This window comes from Neoarius graeffei, chromosome 11 (genome assembly GCF_027579695.1).
Source record: "Neoarius graeffei isolate fNeoGra1 chromosome 11, fNeoGra1.pri, whole genome shotgun sequence".
Lineage (NCBI taxonomy): Eukaryota > Metazoa > Chordata > Actinopteri > Siluriformes > Ariidae > Neoarius > Neoarius graeffei.
In genome coordinates this window covers 19,100,019-19,118,502 of record NC_083579.1, presented here as the reverse complement: position 1 = coordinate 19,118,502, position 18,484 = coordinate 19,100,019, and the positions used below count along the sequence as shown (strand labels likewise).

Sequence of the window (18,484 nt, the reverse complement as noted above, 5' to 3'; positions counted from 1 at the left end):
TATTCTTAACCCTATGTGAAAGAAAAACAAATAACCCCCTAAAATCAAAACAGAAGTTTTGAGCCTGGAGTCTGATCCATGACTGACCTTTTTTATTTTTTATATACCCCCACCTAGCATCCACAACGATCACGTTACAGAAGAGTGTTACAGATAAAGACCTCAGCTGTAGAAAACTGAAAGAACAGCTTGATGCTTTAGAGAAAGACATGGCAGCAAAGCTGGGTGATATGGATCAGTATAAAAAGGACATACAGGTAAACCCTTTATAGCACCTGAGCTAATTTCAAATAAAACAGCATTTAGACAAGCTAGTAATAATGTAGTGCTAATGAGGTTATTGAATTAAGTTCACACCCCTTTCAATTGTTTTGGTCCTACACAACATTCATGTTTTTCCTCTGTTAATTCCCTTATTTTTGAAAGTATAGATGCCAATACTAATGACCTGCTTTGCTTTTGTCCCCGTGTCTAACTAGATGTAGAGCTTGTGTGTGTGTTTGTCTGCCTTCCTGTCTGTCTCTACTTGGCTTTTGCTGCAGTTTGAAGAAATGGATGACTGTATACTTAAGAGCCTGTTCTCTTTACTGAGCTGTCTTCATAACCTCTTCTTCCTCCTGAAGGTTGTCTATTTCTATCTTTCCTTTTCTCCTTATTTGAGCTGGATTGGTGGGTGCTCTTCGTGTCATTCCTCCTGTCTCACTTTCAGTGCAGTACTGGATTTTTGCTTCGTTCAAGACAGAGGTGTTAGGGTTTAGGACCGAAAGAAAGTAAGCTAAATTTAATGAAAAGATTATCTTAAAATGGAATTTTAAAATCCTACACTCTTCAGTATTGTTTATATACATAGATGGAGTTACAGGCTCTTGGCTTAAAGTATCTTCTTCATTTATTTTCATTAACACAGAAGCCTGGAGGTGAAGTTCAGCATCCAGTTCATTTAAGCCTGTGGAAACTATTCAGATTTTAACAGCAGTAGTATATTTTAGTGCTTACTATATCATACTAGTGACACGGGAGTATGAGAAAGTATGACATTTCAGAATGACCTGTGGATAGTGCGGACTAGACCTACAAACTCCCTCTGGGTAACCAAAGCAAAATTATGGTATTGAAGAGACTATAGTGATGGGATGTAAAGCCAAGGCAGAAAAACGAGTTTTAATGAGAATTTAAACAATTTAAAATCAGATTTGTTTTAATCACTTAATTTCTGTTTGGTTAATAGACCACCCCACCCCCCAAAAAAGGCTGTTTTTTATTTATTTATTTATTTATTTATTTATTTTAAATGTTATATACATCTTTTTCTAATTGTAAGTTGGTTAAAATCCAGAAAATTATTGCTGGCATTGTGGAAAGATTTTTGGAGATGTCTAGGCATAATTAAAAGTGGATTTATGAACTCTCACTAGAGTTTTGCTTGAAATTTTACTTAAGTAGCTTGCTAATTTTAGGTCATTCTATTTTAGGTCAATTCTATTCTGAGGTAAATGTGAGCAAAATAAGTTTTTATTAAACATTTAAGAAAATGTTTGTTTATGGTCTGGATTGTTCAGGCCTGTATGTGTGTAGAGAACAATTTTACAAAGAGAGTGGTGTTTAGACACTGTTAACTTTTGCTTTGTGTTCTAGGACCTCAGAGAGAGCCAGAGACACCAGCAGTCTGCGCTAGACAAATTGTGTAGCCTCAAAGAAGACAGACTCCGAGAGCTCAAGAGATGCAAAGAGGAGGAACTGGAGAAAAAAAGAAGGGAGGAGGAAGAACAACGGTGAGTGACAAATGCCTGAATGCAGTTGTTTTGCAATCTACGTTGTTGGTTTCTTCAAAGTCCAGCATATACCATGGTATAGAAGTTTACATACACCTAGGCTAAAGATTTTAAAACTGAGAGATAAATTTATATTTTTTAAACAGCCGCATCAAACAAGAGAAGGAGCGTCAGTGGCAGGAGAAACTGCGGCATGATGAGGAGGAGAGACAGAGGAAACTCCAGGAGGAGCGAGAGGCCAAGCTCCGGGAGGAGGAGGAGAGAGAGAGGCAGGCTGCCAAAGAACAAGCAGAAAGGGAGCGGAGGGCACAGGAGGAGAAAGAGAGGAGGTGGAGAGAAGAGGAGGAAAGGAAAAGGAGGGAGGAGGATGAGAGGAGAGAGCAAGAGAGGAGGAGACGTGATGAGGAGGATCACAAGAGGCGGGAAGAGGAGAGGAAGAAACTGGAGGAAGAACGGAGAAAACTGGAGGAGGAAAGGAGGAAGCTGGAAGAGGAAAGGCGGAGACAGGAGGAGGAGAGGCGGGAAGAGGAGAAGAGGAGGCAGGAAGAAGAGAGGAAACGTGAGGAGCGCAGGAGGGCAGAAGAAGAGCGGCGAGAGGAGGAGAGAAGAAAGGAAAGAGAGGAAGAGGAGAGAAGGCGACAGAGAGCGCAAGAGGCAGCCATCAGGGATGCAGAGGAGCGGAAGAGGAAAGAAGAGGAGAGACAGCGGCAGGAGGAGGAAGGGCAGAGGAGACGAGACGAGGAAAGAAAGAAACAAGATGAAGAACGGAGGAGAAAACGGCAAGAAGAGCAGGCTGCTTCTGCTGCAAGGCTGAAAGACGAAAAGCAAAATAATTCAAAATCGGACATAGTTGCTGCACTTCTCAGAGGATTGGAGGAGAGGAAAGGTAAAGAAACATCGAACCATTAGTCAGTAAAGTGTGTTACTAACTACACCATGAATCTCTACTTTTTTTTAATCAGCAATTGTTTCATTTACGTTTTAAAGCCAAGAGTAGCTAGAGTATAAAAAGAATGCAGGATTTGTTTCAGGATGTGTGTTGTGATAAAATTATCATGTGATACTTGAAGACAATTTTGTGATGGATCATGTGTGGCAGGTGGTTGGGAGGATTACCTTGGATCTTTTTTTTTTTTAAAGAGAGAGAAAGCTAAACCAAAAAATCAGATGGTGGAAGTTGGAGGAACATTGTAAGTCAAAATTTAGGGATGTGGTGAGACAGACGTTGGGTGATGAGGAATTAGGTGATTTGGACAACTATAGCAGAAGTGGTGAGGGAGATGGCTAGGAAGGTGCTGGGAGTGACCTCAGGAAAAGGAAAGGAAGATGAGACTTCGTGGTGGAATGAGGAAGTCCAGGAGAGGTATGAGGAGGAAGTTGTTGGCAAATCAAAACTGGGATAAAAAGAGAGATGACTAGAGTAGACCGAAATACAAGGAGATGTGAAGGAAAGCAAAGGGAGCAGTGGCAAAGGTGTATGGTTAACCGTATGAAGGGTTAAACACTAAGGATGGAGAAAAGGACCTGTACTGATTAGCAAGACAACGCAATCAAACTGGGAAGGCTGTGCAGTAGGTTAGGCTGATTTTAAAGGATGGAAATGTGCTGACAAGTGAAGAATGTGTGTTGAGAAGGTGGATGGAGTACTTTTGAGAAGCTGATGAATGAAGAAAATGAAAGGGAGAGAAGTTTGACCAAGGTGGAAATGGTGAATCAGGAAGTACAGCGGATTAGCAAGGAGGAAGTATGAAGAGAATGAAAAGTGGTAAGGCAAGTCGGCCCAGATGATACACCAGTGGAGGCATGGAGATGCTTGGGAGAAATGGCAATTGACTTTTTGACAATGTTGTTTAACAAGATCTTGGAAAGTGAGAGGATGCCTGAGGAGTGGAGTAGTAGTATATTGGTGCCAATATTCAAGAACGAGGGTGATGTCCAGTACTGCAGTAACTATAGAGGCATAAAGTTGACCAGCCACAGCATGAGGTTATGGGAAAGAGTAGTGGAAGGTAGGCTAAGAGAAGTGGAGATATGTGAGCAGCAATATGGTTTCATGACAGGAAAAGTACTACAGATGCAATATTTGCTTTGAGAATGTTGATGGAAAAAGTGTAGAGAAGACCAGAAGGAGCTGCATTGTGCATTTGTGGATTTAGAGAAGGTATATGATAGGGTGCTGAGAGGGGAGTTGTGGTACTGCATGAGGAAATCAGGAGTGGTGGAGAAGTGTGAGATTTGTGCAGGATATGTATGAGAACAGTGTGACAGCAGTGGGAGTGACTGCAGCATTTAAGGTGGATGTTGGATAACACCAGGGTTCGACCCTCAGCCCTTTCTTGTTTGCAATGATAATGGACAGGTTGACAGACGACATCAAGCAAGAGGCCCCATGGACAGTGATGTTTGCAAATGATATTGTGATCTGTAGTGAGAACAGGGAGCAAGTGGAAGAAAACTTGGAGACATGGAGGTATGCCCAAGAGCGAAGGGGAGGGAAAGTCAGTAGGAGAAACACGGCAACCTGTCTCCGTCAGGTTTGTTTGCATATGCAAGAATGAGGGTGAGGAAAGTGAAATAGTACAGCTACCAGGAATAGAAGTGGTCAGAGGAGTTCAAATATCTGGGGTCAACTGTACAAAGTAATGGCAAGTGCGGAAGAGAAGTGAAGAAGAGGGTGCAAGAATGGATGGAGGAGTGTGTCCGGAGTGATTTGTGACAGAAGGTTGCCAGCAAGAGTGAAAGGGAAGGTGTACAAGACAGGAGTAAGACCAGATATGTTGTATGGTTTGGAGACAGTGGCATGGACAAAAAGACTGGAGGCTGAACTGGAGGTAGCAGAGCTGAAGATTCTGAGATTTTCATTGGGAGTGACAAAGTTGGACAGGATGAATGAGTATATTAGGACAGCACATGTAGAACATCTTGGAGACAAAGTGAGAGGGGTGAGCTTGAGATGGTTTGGACACGTACAGAGGAGATATTCAGGGTATATTAGGAAAAGAATGCTGGAGATGGAGTTGCCAGGTAGAAGGAAAAGAGGAAGACCAAAGATGAGGTTTATGGATGTGGTGAAGGACATGAGAACAGTTGGTGCTACAGAAAAAGATACCGAGGACCGATGGAGGAACGTTATCCACTGTGGTGACCCTGAATGGGAACAGCCGAAAGATGATGTGTGTGGCAGTATTGAGAGAGCTTGACCTCTATGAATGAAGCATTTAGCAAGACCAGGAAAAAATACATACGGAAACAAGTTTTAACGTCCACTCAGTTACTTATATAAAGTAAGTTCTTGGTCTTGTTTCATTGTTTTCAATACTTTCTTGCAATATTGATATTTCCCAGCCCAATTTGAAATTATAATTCCCATGTCCATGTTGATCTCTAGCCTAATGTTACTGGATATAACATTTTAATGGGTTTTTATTTTTACTGTAAAAAGGCAATAAACTGATGCAAGTATTTTGTTCATAATTTCGCAATAATATTTATATATTGTGAGAACTGACTTCTTTTGCTGCCTAATATATCCCACCCCTTGACAGGTGCCATTATAATGAGAGAATCAATGTAATTCACTTTCCCTCAGTGTTTTTAATTTTATAGCTGATGTATGCAGATTAATTGAAGGAAAAACTTCAATTAATCTGCATACATCAACTGGCTATAAAATTACAAAAGTTGAAACACAAGTGCAGATGATTCCAGAACAGAAGCATCCTACCGTGTATTGGGATACAAATGCTGAGTAGACAGCTGATCTCAGTCCTGGATTAAGATGGCAAAAATAAAGAACTAAATGAGGAACATGATTGATCGTGTGAAAATCCTCGCTTGTGATGTTGTTCTTCAGGGAACTGAGAATTTCAGTATCCGACATGATCAGGATTGTTGGCAAGAACAAAACTCTTTGGTGCTCATTAAACCTTTTATTTATTTTTATTTTTTTAATTTAAATTCTGCCTTACATGTTTGTCTTCTCTATTAGCATGTCAGCAGAACAGTATTTTTCCTTCACTTATTTGTTGTGTGTGGGGGGTATTTTATTTTTGGGCATTTGTGCGTATGCACACAGTTATTTTCTGTGTGTGTGAGATATTCTAGAGGAATCTTCTCTTGCTTTTTATCCCCTGCTGAAACGAAGTTTGGTGGGGGATATAGAAATGGGTTCTGTCTGTCCAGTCACGTTTTTGTTTCCGGGCCGTATCTTTTTAAAACTACTGAAGATATTTTCATGAAACTTTGTATACATATCAAGCAACATGTGAACCTGTTGCTTTTTGCTATTTTGGATTTTTGAAAAGTATTTTTCAAATTTTTAAATAAATAGATTCTGACTTGGTTTCTAAGAGCCATGTTTGTTTCCGGGGCATATATGGGTCCGTCTCAGAAACTGGTCTCTCATTTGGGACATTATGGTCAAAAAATAAATTTTCTAATTTTACTTTATTTTTTGCATTTACTTAACACTCAATGTTTCTTTTGTCATGTTTAATAAGAATAAAGAGCATCTTGCTTTATCTGGCCTCCACTGTGGAAAATGTTAACGATGTTCTGAAGCTCACTCGCGTAACATGGAAACGTATGCATTTAAAAACCCTCTTTAACCAAGGAATATCTTTTTCTGTACATATATTTGGTTCTTTAAATGCAATTATTGGACAGAAAAGCAAAAATATATTTAGCATTATTTTTAAATTTTGCTGCTTAGTTTCGAGTGTTCATCAGTTATCATACATTTTATTAAACTTTACTTTGTTGTGCCTGCAGGATGTCATGTAGATACACCCCTTTATTTTGTACTAAATTATCAATTAGCATAATAGTAATACACAGACAAAAGTTTGAAACTGTCACACAATATCCCATTGATTTTATTCAATTATGTTTTTTTCATCACTAACGTTTTTTCTTTACTAGTTTCTTTTTACAGTGAAGATATTACTTATCACATCTGAACAAGTTGCAGATTTACACACTGCATTAAAATGTAATCATTCTCACAACTTAGTTAAATGATATTTTGATTACAATTCAAATGTTTTTGTAGCGGCACGGTGGTGTAGTGGTTAGCGCTGTCACCTCACAGCAAGAAAGTCCGCGTTCGAGCACCGTGGCCGGCGAGGGCCTTTCTGTGCGGAGTTTGCATGTTCTTCCCGTGTCCATGTGGGTTTCCTCCGGGTGCTCCGGTTTCCCCCACAGTCCAAAGAAATGCAGGTTAGGTTAACTGGTGACTCTAAATTGACCGTAGGTGTGAGTGCGAATGGTTGTCTGTGTCTATGTGTCAGCCCTGTGATGACCTGGCGACTTGTCCAGGGTGTACCCTGCCTCTTGCCCGTAGTCAGCTGGGATAGGCTCCAGCTTGCGTGCAACCCTGTGGAACGGGATAAAGCAGCTAGAGATGATGAGATGAGAATGAGATGTTTTTGTAAAATTGATTTACATATAAAATAACTATGTCATGAATTAAAGCCCTTCTTTCACAGATGAGTGAAAATATTGAATAAATTTCCTCTTTTTGATTGCTTGGGTTAAAAATGCCAAGTTATGATGACTGAATTGATTATTCACTTAAATATGATACATTTTGGGTATTTGATATGGCGAAATAGGACTGAAATGACCCTTTCAATAATGCATACTGTCAAAACAATTCATTTTCTCATCCTGATAAATTACATACAATAGGGATGAGAGTGGGTCCTGATGAAAAAAGCAGAAAATCTGTAAAATGTCCTGAGGGCGCCGAAGGCGCCTGAAGTAATAAGGGGGGTCCGGGGGACACCCCTGGGAAATTTTTTTTTCAAAATGAGACCTTACACACCCTATTTCCTGCAATCTGAGCTGTAGTTAATTAAAACACCTGATGCCCATTTTCATACTTATTGAAATAACACTATTATATAGAACAATATGTATCAAAATCAATGTGTATTGCATTAATTCAAAATAATATCTACATTTTATGGAGACTGGTTACTCATTGTCAATATCACTTGTTTTTCTAAAAAAAAAAAGTTCATTAAAATTATTTATAGTTCCATTAATGATTCAAATTTTCATATATTTAATATATTGAATTAAATAAAAATTCATATCTTATGGAGACTGACCTTTTCCTAATGTCCACATTACTTGTATGAGTTCTTCACAATGTCTGTTTAAACTTTAAAGTTATACAGTTGTCAACACTGTCAGCTACAATTCAAATTATCATATATTCAATGTATTGAATCAAACGAATGCATATTTTATGGGGACTGTCTTATTGTCCACATCACTTGTATATTTTCTTCAAAAGGAAAATGTCTATTTACACTTTTTACAGTCAAGTTATTTACAGTTCCCAGTTATTTTTGAAACAGATTTTCATTTGATCATTTAGACGACTTCAGCTTCTTGGTCAAAGCCAAAAGCTTATCAGTCATCTTTCTTTTTTCCTTTTTCTTTCATTAGCCAGCTCCTCCTGTGTTTTTACAGGCTCTAACCTAGCTCTCTTCTGCTCTCTCACACTCCCCTCTTGCTTTCCTTTTGCTTTGCTAAACTTGTTTCTGATACCAGCATCAATTTCACGTACCTTCGCTTCATCTCGCTTGTTAATAGTATTCGGCATCTTGAGAAAACGCCGATTAGAGGAACGTATTTTTGATATGCAGCTCACGAACATGTGTAAGAATTGATGATAGAAAACGGATGTGGGTATCTTTGTAAAAACTGTTTTGATTGGCTATTATGGTCTCGACATCGTTTTGACAAATAATGTAGATAACACGAATTTTACATCACATTAAACGAGACTAATGATGGTGACTTACAATGTGTAAGCATCGTTGGAGTTAATTAAGTTTGAACAGCATGAAGGAACATACCCCAACCCCCCTCAATTAATAAAAAAAAAATTTCTCAACGGATTTGGCATAATATAAAAAGGTTGCTTTTTTTTTTTTTTTACTCAAAGCGGAAATCCGCCGAAAACCGGAAAACTCTCATCCCTGATACTGAGATATAGAATAAATGTGACTTTTCCTTGATATGAAATTTCAATCAATTTCGCCTGTAATCTGTGAAAGAGGGGCTTTAAATACAAGGAGGCAGTGACAGGAACAACAGGTGTGGAGGCAGGCGAGTCGGCAGTGGCAGGAACCGCAGGCAAGTCAGCATTGACTGGAACAGATCTACCCGCGGAACAGACCACAAATGGAAGCACGATCAACTTAACCGTTGGAGTGGAAAATTCCATTCTACACATGCAGATTGTTAATGTGTGTCTTTCTGCACGCACACAACACGCTACAGTAAAAAATAGACCACAACTCATTTTATAGCTCAGAAATTCATACAAGACCAGCTACCATCGTAACATATTCTGTAAGAAACCATTCTATACCTACTTTCAGCTTTCGTTTTAAAAAACAAAATTGCAGATTTATAACTAAATTTTTATATGGCATAGTGATTTTAAGTTACTACTTTTGGTGAGGTAGTGACCTTGACCCTGAGGCTTTCCATTTAGATCAAAACACGTGACCGTATTGGTTTTGGGTATGTGGAAAACGGAGTTACAATGGTGAGCAAATATTTTGCATGGTGTTTTATTATGGTTACGATTATTCTGTGAGCACACCAGTCCTTAGGTGTATAAAGTTACAACTTAAAATGCAATTAGTGATAACTGTAGATTTTTCAGTGGACTACAACCTTTTTAAAGGAATGCGATGTAGTCAACCATTTATCATGTCCCAGATCAAGCTGCCATTTTTCCACAAATTTGCAGAATTTTTGCCAAATTCTGAATATTCACATCAAAGATTTAGTTTTATCTGTATTTCTTTCATCATTTAATTTCAAATTAAAACCAACATCACCATTCAAAACCATATAGTTTATTGACTGAGTATATTTAGTGGGGTACCCCCACAGTACCCAGTTTCTGAGACAGACCCATATCCAAAACTATTCATGATGCGCATTTGAAACTTGGTATACATGTTAACAAGGTGATTATAGATGTGCCTTTTCAAACTTGCAAAATTAATTTTTCATGTTTCCATGGAAACAATTTCAGACTTCGTCTCTCAGGTTAGTCTTAGGGGTAGGTTTTGTTTCCAGAACAGAACATGAAAACTGAGTGGTATGGTCTTGAAAGTTGGTATATGTGTTGACGACTAAGTAATGTGCCTTTTGATACTAAGAAATGAGATTTTAATTTTTAGCTCACCTGGACCAAAGGTCCGGTGGGCTTGTACCATGGGCTGCTGAAGTCAGTGTAAAGATGTAGGGTTGGTTTCCTGCAGCAGAACGTGAGAAATCTGACAAATAATATCTTGAAACTTGGTATATAGTTGGTATATAGAGTGGGGGATATAGATGACTGTCGTCTTATTTTCTTTGCAGGTAGTAGACAGCCCTTGGGCATGTCACACAGGAAATCAGCAGCTCTGACCAAATTTAAAGCACTCTACCCCTTCTCTGCCAGGAATGAGGAAGAGCTCTCTTTTGAGACGGGTGATATAATTGAGGTATTACCAGAAAGTTGTATTATGTGATTACTCCATTAGCAACTTCACTCAGACATGTAGTGGCATAGTTTAAAATTTTTGAAATGCAACTTTTTTTGAGGCTCTTTTGTCACTGTGACAGTGTAAGAAGGAGGATCTTTTTATTTACCTGAAACTTGTTTTTTAATAGGTGGATGAGCTGATTGAAAGAGAAGAGGGCTGGCTTTATGGAAGTTTTCAGGGGAAAATTGGCTGGTTCCCTGAGAGCTATGTAGAAAAGCAGCACAAGCCAGACACACCAAGTATTAAAGAAACTCTTAAATCGCAGGCCGAGCTATCAACCTCTCGGTACGGTCTATAATTTTTATATATATATATATAATATACACCACTCGAAGATAAACTTCATATCTTCCCATGACAATGTAATATCCTCTATCTTGCTATCGCTGTCTGTCGTATGTGTATGTACATGTGTCCCTACATTGACAACTTGAATGAGAAGTAGAATCTATTAAATATTTACATTAATTTCAGAGTTTTTGTATTTGCTCTGCCCCCTTGTCACTTTAATGACAGTATGCACTTGAGCTGCATGGACTCAGTTTGTGCAAAACCTTATGATCCATTTTAGATCAAATCACTGTCACCTGATCACATGCTTCAGTAGATTAGACTTGAGGAAAATCTGACTGTTTGACCCAAGCAGTTAACAATGTCTCACGTTTATTTACACTTAAAAAGGGACCTAGAAATGGTGCAGATTTAACATATTGCTTCCAATTCCAGTTGAGAGCACACTGTCTGCATTTTGGCTGCCGCTTCTTACTGGAGGCCCCCCGCGCTTTATTCCTTGTTTTTTGTATGGTTTGGGGGTCCCCCCCCCCCCCCCCAGTCTTTTGTCCATTAGTTGTGATGTGGCTCCAGGTTGTTTTGGGTGTTGGTTTCCTCAGGCCTTTGTACGCCATGGGTGATGCTTGCTGTGGACTGTGGTGAGCTTGTTGTTCTCTTTGGCATTGGAGTTGCCTGGTGCTCTGTGTGGCCATGTGCTTGTGCTCGCTTTCTGGGTCTGTGACTTGGTGTTCTGGGCACTATTGCCCAGTGGCGTCGTGGTAGCTATGTAGGCGGTGTGGGATTTGCCTGTGTGTGCCTTTTGGTGGGACTGTGGCCAGCTACGCCACTGGAGTTGTATCCTGATCTCTCTTGGTCGACTTTTTTGGTAATTGTAACATGACCTTGTATGGTGCCTTTCTCACACCCAAGTTAAACTCTTGTTATTATTGAACATTTTACTTGCTTTGTTTTTAATATTTCAAAATTCTGAAACCTTTTTATTTCCCATTTATTCTAAATTTGGGGGGGTTGGTGATTTTTCTTTGAACTGTTCTTTTTCTGTGGCAGACTGATTCTACAACATGCTTCTTGAATAGGAAAAAAGCTGTTTATTTCAGAAAACTCAACCTGTGCAATAATTTTTTTTTCTATTAAAGATGCAAGTTGTACATCTTGCACATTTATGCAGTTATCTATTCAGCCAATCATGTGGCAGCAGCACAATGCATAAAATAATGCAGCAAAGGTTAAGAGCTTCAGTCATCACATCGCTCCTGTGGAGGATGGCCCCATATGGATAGTTGAAAGTCACACTTGGAAGACGCTCTGGACACTGCTCAGTCATAAAAGTAGTCCTCAGACATGCTTTTATGACTGAGGACTGCAGTTGTCATGAACAGTTTTGCACTAAAGTTTCCATCAATGAAGAGTTTATAACATCAACGAAACTGACTTCATGTTAGAACTGTTAATGTTATAGTCATGTTGTCGCCCAAATGAGGATGGGTTCCTCTTTGAGTCTGGTTCCTCAAGGGTTCTTCCTCATGTCGTCTGAGGGAGTTTTTCCTCGCCGCCGTCGCCACAGGCTTGCTCATTGGGGATAGATTAGGGATAAAATTAGCTCAATTTTTAAGTCGTTCAAATTCTGTAAAGCTTCGTTGCGACAATGTTTATTGTTAAAAGTGCTATACAAATAAACTTGCCTTAATATTCACATTAAACATCATAAAAATGTGACACCTGTGACTTTAGCCATGTCCTGGTTATTGCTGCTCTTGCCCTGTATCTGCATGATCTTTTGCGTTGTGCTGCTGTCACATGCACATGCTTGCCTGATTTGGATAGCTGTGTAAATGAACATAGGAACAGGTGTGCCTATTAAAGTGGACAGTTTTTTTATTTATTATTTTATTTTATTAGCACAGTTTAAGTATTTTTATAGCTGAGTGAGCTGAGCTCAATAAAGGTAGAGGTGAGCATTCTGGTCTGAGTAATTTCTTATTTCCAGTAGTGTTACAGAAGCTTCTGTTCACAGTGGATCAGGTCAGAACTCTGCCTTCACTCGCACTCGCACCATAGGCAGCACTTCCACTGGGCACCACCAGGTATGTTTCATTTACATAAATGTTGAACACGGATTTGTCTGGTTTTCTGTGCGTCAGAAAACAGTGTGTGTGTGTGTGTGTGTGTGTGTGTGTTTGTTTGGGGTTTTATTTAGGTGATGGGGAAACTGCAGGTTAAAGCTTTGTGTTCTTGGACTGCTAAAACTGACAACCACCTCAATTTCTCCAAGGACGATGTAATTACAGTTCTGGAGCAGCAGGAAAACTGGTGGCTCGGGGAACTGAATGGATTACAGGGCTGGTTTCCTAAAACTTACGTCATGGTCCTGAACAGCAGCGACATGTCCGCAGAGTAAATTAAAATCAAATTCCTTTATTTTTCTTTTAATAGACCTGTGTTTTTTTTTTTTTGTTTTGTTTTTTTTTAAGCACAAGAATAATACTTTAATTAGTTGAAGAGTGATACAGGGAAAAGTTAATTACCTAGGAAAGAACAATAGTCCCAGATGAGCAGTAGGTAAATAAAATAAGGTAAGTAATGCAAGTTTCACACAAGTGTTCAAGGGCTTTGCATGACTATAACCTTTATAAAGGGTAGATACCCTAAAGTTTTTAGTTTTTAATCAAATTTAATTTCATATTTTTTCACTTTCCCTAACATTATTTCACTGCTTTTTTTTTTTGTTTTCTGTCCAGCTCCACTGAGGTATTTGACTTGGCAGTAGATGCCTCTTCCCTTGAGGGTGAGAAATTGAAAAATGTTGTTCTAAAGTTAGGGCTACAACAACTGATATGAAAATTTTCATTACATTTTATTATTTTAAACAATGTCATTATTGATTAGCTGTATTATGAAGCATACTGTCACTTGGTTCAGATTAAAAACATTACAGCAGAGAAAACGGTACTCTAAAGAATGGGAACAGGATTCATCCAGGTATTTGAAGAGCTTAAAAGTACTGGAATTCAGATTTTTAACTTTTAAGGCCTGGAATACATGGAAAAATCAGCATTTTTCATTCAAAATTGCTTGAACTGAAAAGTGAATATATGCTCATTTTATGTACCCTGTGTGTGTGTGTGTGTGTGTGTGTGCGCCCCTTTTAAATACTTGACACACTTTAATGACAACACAATCTATTTCTGTATCTTTTAAAATGGTACATTAAAAAAAAATCCTTACTTCAAAAGCTCATGAAAATGTTAATACGGCCCAGGCTGTAATAACATTCATAAAACCTTACATACGTGTCCTGTGAATATTCTCATTCATCCAAGTCATAGTAACCTCAAAAAAAAAAAATTTAATCAAACACAACTGGGCTTGGTTTTAAGTCTTTGAAGACGTTTCACCTCTCATTGAAGAGGCTTCTTCAGTTCACTTCATCAGCTTGTCTGACTAGACTGGGCTAGTCTAACCAGCTGGTGTGAGTACCCAGGTATTTAATCTCTGTGGAGTTGTTCTCAAGGTCATGGAGAACTAAGATGCAGACAACACAGGCTTATACCAACTAGCCTATGCCTATGTTCCACAATGAGAGGCCATAGAGCAGAGAAGATCATAGAAAAGGCACAAAAACAACTCCTAAATGAAATGAGAAAGCTGACCAATTACTTCAGAAACTAACATCCCTCCTGCCTGGTGCAGTCTTTGAGAAGGTCATTGATTTCACAAAGAAAGCCCAACTGTCCCAACACACCAAAAGTAAAGAAAGAGAAAGAAGAAAATTTCAAAACCCACAATTGTGGACTAACACCACAAGCAAAATGGAAATACTTACTTACTTGGAGGCAAAAGACAGACAATCCCACCCAGGAGGAAACGCAACAAAACAGATGGGTAAAGAAACTGTCAGACAGGGAACTTGCCTACTTGGAGAAAGAGGTCCTAACCAAAGGATTGAACTTTGCATGACACCACAGCAATTACCTATAGTTTCTCATCACAGCTACAGAATCAGCTATATGGAATAAAACTTAACAGAAACCAAAGCTGAGCAGCTTAGGTTAAAGGTGTCAGCGGCTGTGTCCAATGCAAAGCCCCCCCCACCTTATAATCGAGGAAAGGAAAAGCCATGACATCGCTGAGCAAGGACCAAAATGTCACAATCCTTCCAGCAAACAAGGGGAGATGCACAGTAATTCTGAACACATCCGACTACCATGCTAAGGTCTCTGTGTGGTAGTGCTAGCATCTATGAAACTCTGAGCCGAGACCCAACCACTGTCTACAAGGTGACAATAGAATGCTTACAGAAGCTACAGAAAGAAGGAACCATTAACAGTCTACAATATCAGTCTGTATCCCCATGCTTATATGGACACACTCTAAGATTCACAAAGAAGGGGCCCGTCTCAGGGCCGTTGTCATGTAGCCAACATCTTGGTCCCCTTAGTGGGCAACACCCCCCACCATATCCAAAACTCCATAGACTTTGTGAACAAGGTTCGAGGTTTAAAACTGAATCCAGACAAAACCATGGTATTCTATGCAGCGACCTCCTTGTTCACTTGTATTCTAACCATGCAGGCTTTGAAAACTGTATGGCATCGGTTGCTACATGACAACATCCTACACAACAGAACCAACCTTAACCCAGACCAGATATGCCAGCTACTGGATCTCTGCCTAAACACCACCTATTTCCAATTCAGTGGTAAATTTTACAAACAAACACAGCTGTACCATGGGCTCTCCAGTATCTCCCATTGTGGCCAAGTCAAGTTTATTTGTATAGCGCTTTTAACAATAAACATTGTCACAAAGCAGCTTTACAGAATTTGAATGACTTAAAACATGAGCTAATTTTATCCCTAATCTATCCCCAATGAGCAAGCCTGTGGCGACGGTGGCACGGAAAAACTCCCTCAAACGACATGAGGAAGAAACCTCAAGAGAAACCAGACTCAAAAGGGAACCCATCCTCATTTGGGCATCAACAGACAGCATGACCTAATATTAACAGTTTTAACATAAAGACAGTTTTGTTGTTTATGTAACTCTTCATTGATGGAAACTTGAGTGCAAAACTGTTCATGACAACTGTAGTCCTCAGCCATAAAAGCATTACTGTAAGAGTCCAGAGTGTCCTCCAGGTGTAACTTTCAACTGTCCTCATGGGGCCATCCTCCACAGGAGTGATGCAATGAGACTCCAACCAGACACAGGGCACCAGGATGGATCAAGCAGGTCCAAGGAGCGGAAGAGATCAGCATCTTGATCCCAGGACCAACATGGAACTCAGAGGGACAAATTGGGGGGGGAGAAAACACAGGTTGTTAGGTATGCCCTAAAAATGACACAAGTCTGTGTGGTTGGCTCGCAGAGAGGAGAGTCTTGACATCAGGCATAATGCACAACAATGGCATGATATGGTTAAAAAATATCATGACCTGCTCTGGCTGGATCCTTGATTGGGTGATGGGAGCACACTCCTCAGCAATGATGGGATGCAGATGGGATCCTTAGGGCTGGCCAAGACAATTCAGTTACATTTCATCGGGTCTGGGACATGCGACGGAATGTCTGACGGCCGATTCCCTGCAGGCTATGAGAGCCAGTCGAGGTCTCCACCCTCTCCACCAAAAGATTTCCTGTTGACTCCATGTAACTCAGAGGGACAGATTTGGGGGGAGAGGGAGAGAAAACACAGGTTGTTAGGTATGCCCAATGTCACCTGAATAAGTAGGAACAGTATACATATTGCGCTGAGTACAAGCAGGGACTCCGGCAACTAACTGACAGCATAGCTAAAAGGGGAGAGCCAGAGGGTAACACAGGCATGAGGGAGCCCCAGGACATAAAGCAGCCAGCCACTACACCGTCAACAAACTCGAGTGAGCAAGCGAGTGGGGACTGACAGCATCCATACATCCCAGTTTACCAAAACACACTGTCTGAGGACCCTCCAGATCTACACCTTTACCTCTTAAACAACGTTAACAAAAGGCTTGACTAAACAGATGTTTTCAGCCTAGACTTACATGCTGGGACTGTGTCTGATTCCCGAACGTTACTTGGAAGGCTGTTCCATAACTGTGGGGCTTTTGTAAGAAAAGGCTCTGCCCCCTGATGTAGTCTTCACTATACGAGGCACTAGCAGATGGCCTGCACCTTTTGATCTAAGTAGGTGTGGTGGGCCATAGAGGATCAGAAGTTCACTCAGGTACTGTGGTGCGAGACCATTTAGTGCTTTAAAGATCAATAGTAATATTTTATAATCAATATGAAATTTGATTGGGAGCCAATGCAGTGTGGATAAGACGGGTGTTCATATTTTCTAGTTGTAGTAAGGACTCTTGCTGCTGCATTTTGAACTAACTGGAGCTTGTTTATGCACTTATTGGAACATCCAGACAGTAAGGCATTACAATAATCCAACCTGGAGGTAACGAAAGCATGAACTAGTTTTTTCCGCGTCATGTAGTGACATTAAATTTCTTATCTTAGCAATATTTCTGAGATGAAAGAAAGCTATCCGGGTGATGTTATCAATGTGAGTTTTGAATGAAAGACTGGGGTCAATAATCACCCCGAGGTCTTTTACTGCTGCACGTGAAGAAACAGAAAGGCCATCCAGAGTTACTGTGTAATCAGAAAACTTACTTCTAGCTGTATGTGGTCCTAGTTCAAGTACTTCAAGCTTGTCAGAGTTAAGCAGAAGGAAATTAATAAGCATCCAGTGTCTAATGTCTTTAACACATTCCTCAATTCTGTTAAGCTGGTGTCTCTAATCAGGTTTTGCAGAAACATACAACTGTGTCATCAGCATAACAGTGGAAACTAATGCAATGTTTACGAATAATATCACCCAGAGGTAACATGTATAGAGAAAAAAGCAGTGGACCCAAGACAGAACCTTGTGGAACACCAAACTTTTACCTCAGTATGTCTAGAAATATCACCATTTATATCAACATACTGATAATGATCAGTTAAATAAGAGCTGAGCCAGGAGAGGGCTGTTCCCTTAGCTCCCACAATATTTTCTAGTCTATCCAGAAGAATGGAATGATCAATGGTATCAAATGCTGCACTAAGGTCAAGCAACACAAGTAGCGAGACACAGCCCTGATCAGACGCCAACAGTAGGTCGTTTACTACTTTAACCAAAGCTGTCTCTGTGCTATGATTAGGTCTAAATCCTGACTGATACATTTCATGGATGTTATTCCTATGTAAATGTAGCATAACTGCTGTGCCACAGCTTTTTCAAGGATCTTGGAGATAAAGGGGAGGTTTGATATTGGCCTATAATTGGACAGCTGACAGGGATCAAGGTCAGGTTTTTTAATCAGGGGTTTGATAACTACTAGTTTAAAGGATTTGGGTACATAGCCAATCGTGAGAGGAGAATTTATTATTTTTAGAAGCGGTTCGATTACTTCAGGTATTATCTGTTTGAATAGACGTGTAGGTAAGGGATCTAGTACGCAAGTTGAGGCTTTTGATGCCGAGATTAATGAAAGTAAATCAGTTTCTTTCAGGGGAGTAAAACATTCTAAATGATGATCTGATAGTTATATGGTTAACTACAAGGTCACTTACATTGTCTGACCTTAAATTAGTAGTTTGAATTTTTTGTCGGATATTCTCAATGTTGTCATTAAAAAAATTCATGAAATCGTTACTATTATATACTGCAGGTGCACGTGTCTATAGTGGACTTATTCCTGGTTAATTTTGCTACAGTATTAAATAGGAATCTAGGATTATTTTTGTTATCTTCTATTAGGGAGGAGAGATATGTTGATCTCGCAGCACTAAGAGCTTTCCTATACTTCAGGAAGCGCTCCTTCCACGCTAATTTGAACACTA

General features: G+C 39.7%; 1 protein-coding gene across 5 annotated transcripts in view; it reads left to right on the top strand.

Moving 5' to 3' along the window:
* itsn2b (intersectin 2b) overlaps nucleotides 1-18,484 on the top strand; it is a 149,355-nt gene that overhangs the window by 72,599 nt on the left and 58,272 nt on the right. For 3 of the 5 annotated variants that reach the window (XM_060933563.1, XM_060933568.1, XM_060933564.1), the window contains 8 exons: nucleotides 118-257; nucleotides 1,636-1,772; nucleotides 1,919-2,658; nucleotides 10,167-10,291; nucleotides 10,461-10,618; nucleotides 12,612-12,708; nucleotides 12,822-13,018; nucleotides 13,363-13,409. In XM_060933563.1, coding sequence (XP_060789546.1) covers nucleotides 118-257; nucleotides 1,636-1,772; nucleotides 1,919-2,658; nucleotides 10,167-10,291; nucleotides 10,461-10,618; nucleotides 12,612-12,708; nucleotides 12,822-13,018; nucleotides 13,363-13,409 — 1,641 coding nt within the window. The remainder of the gene's footprint in view (nucleotides 1-117; nucleotides 258-1,635; nucleotides 1,773-1,918; nucleotides 2,659-10,166; nucleotides 10,292-10,460; nucleotides 10,619-12,611; nucleotides 12,709-12,821; nucleotides 13,019-13,362; nucleotides 13,410-18,484) is intronic. The other 2 variants (XM_060933566.1, XM_060933567.1) reach the window with 2 other exon arrangements.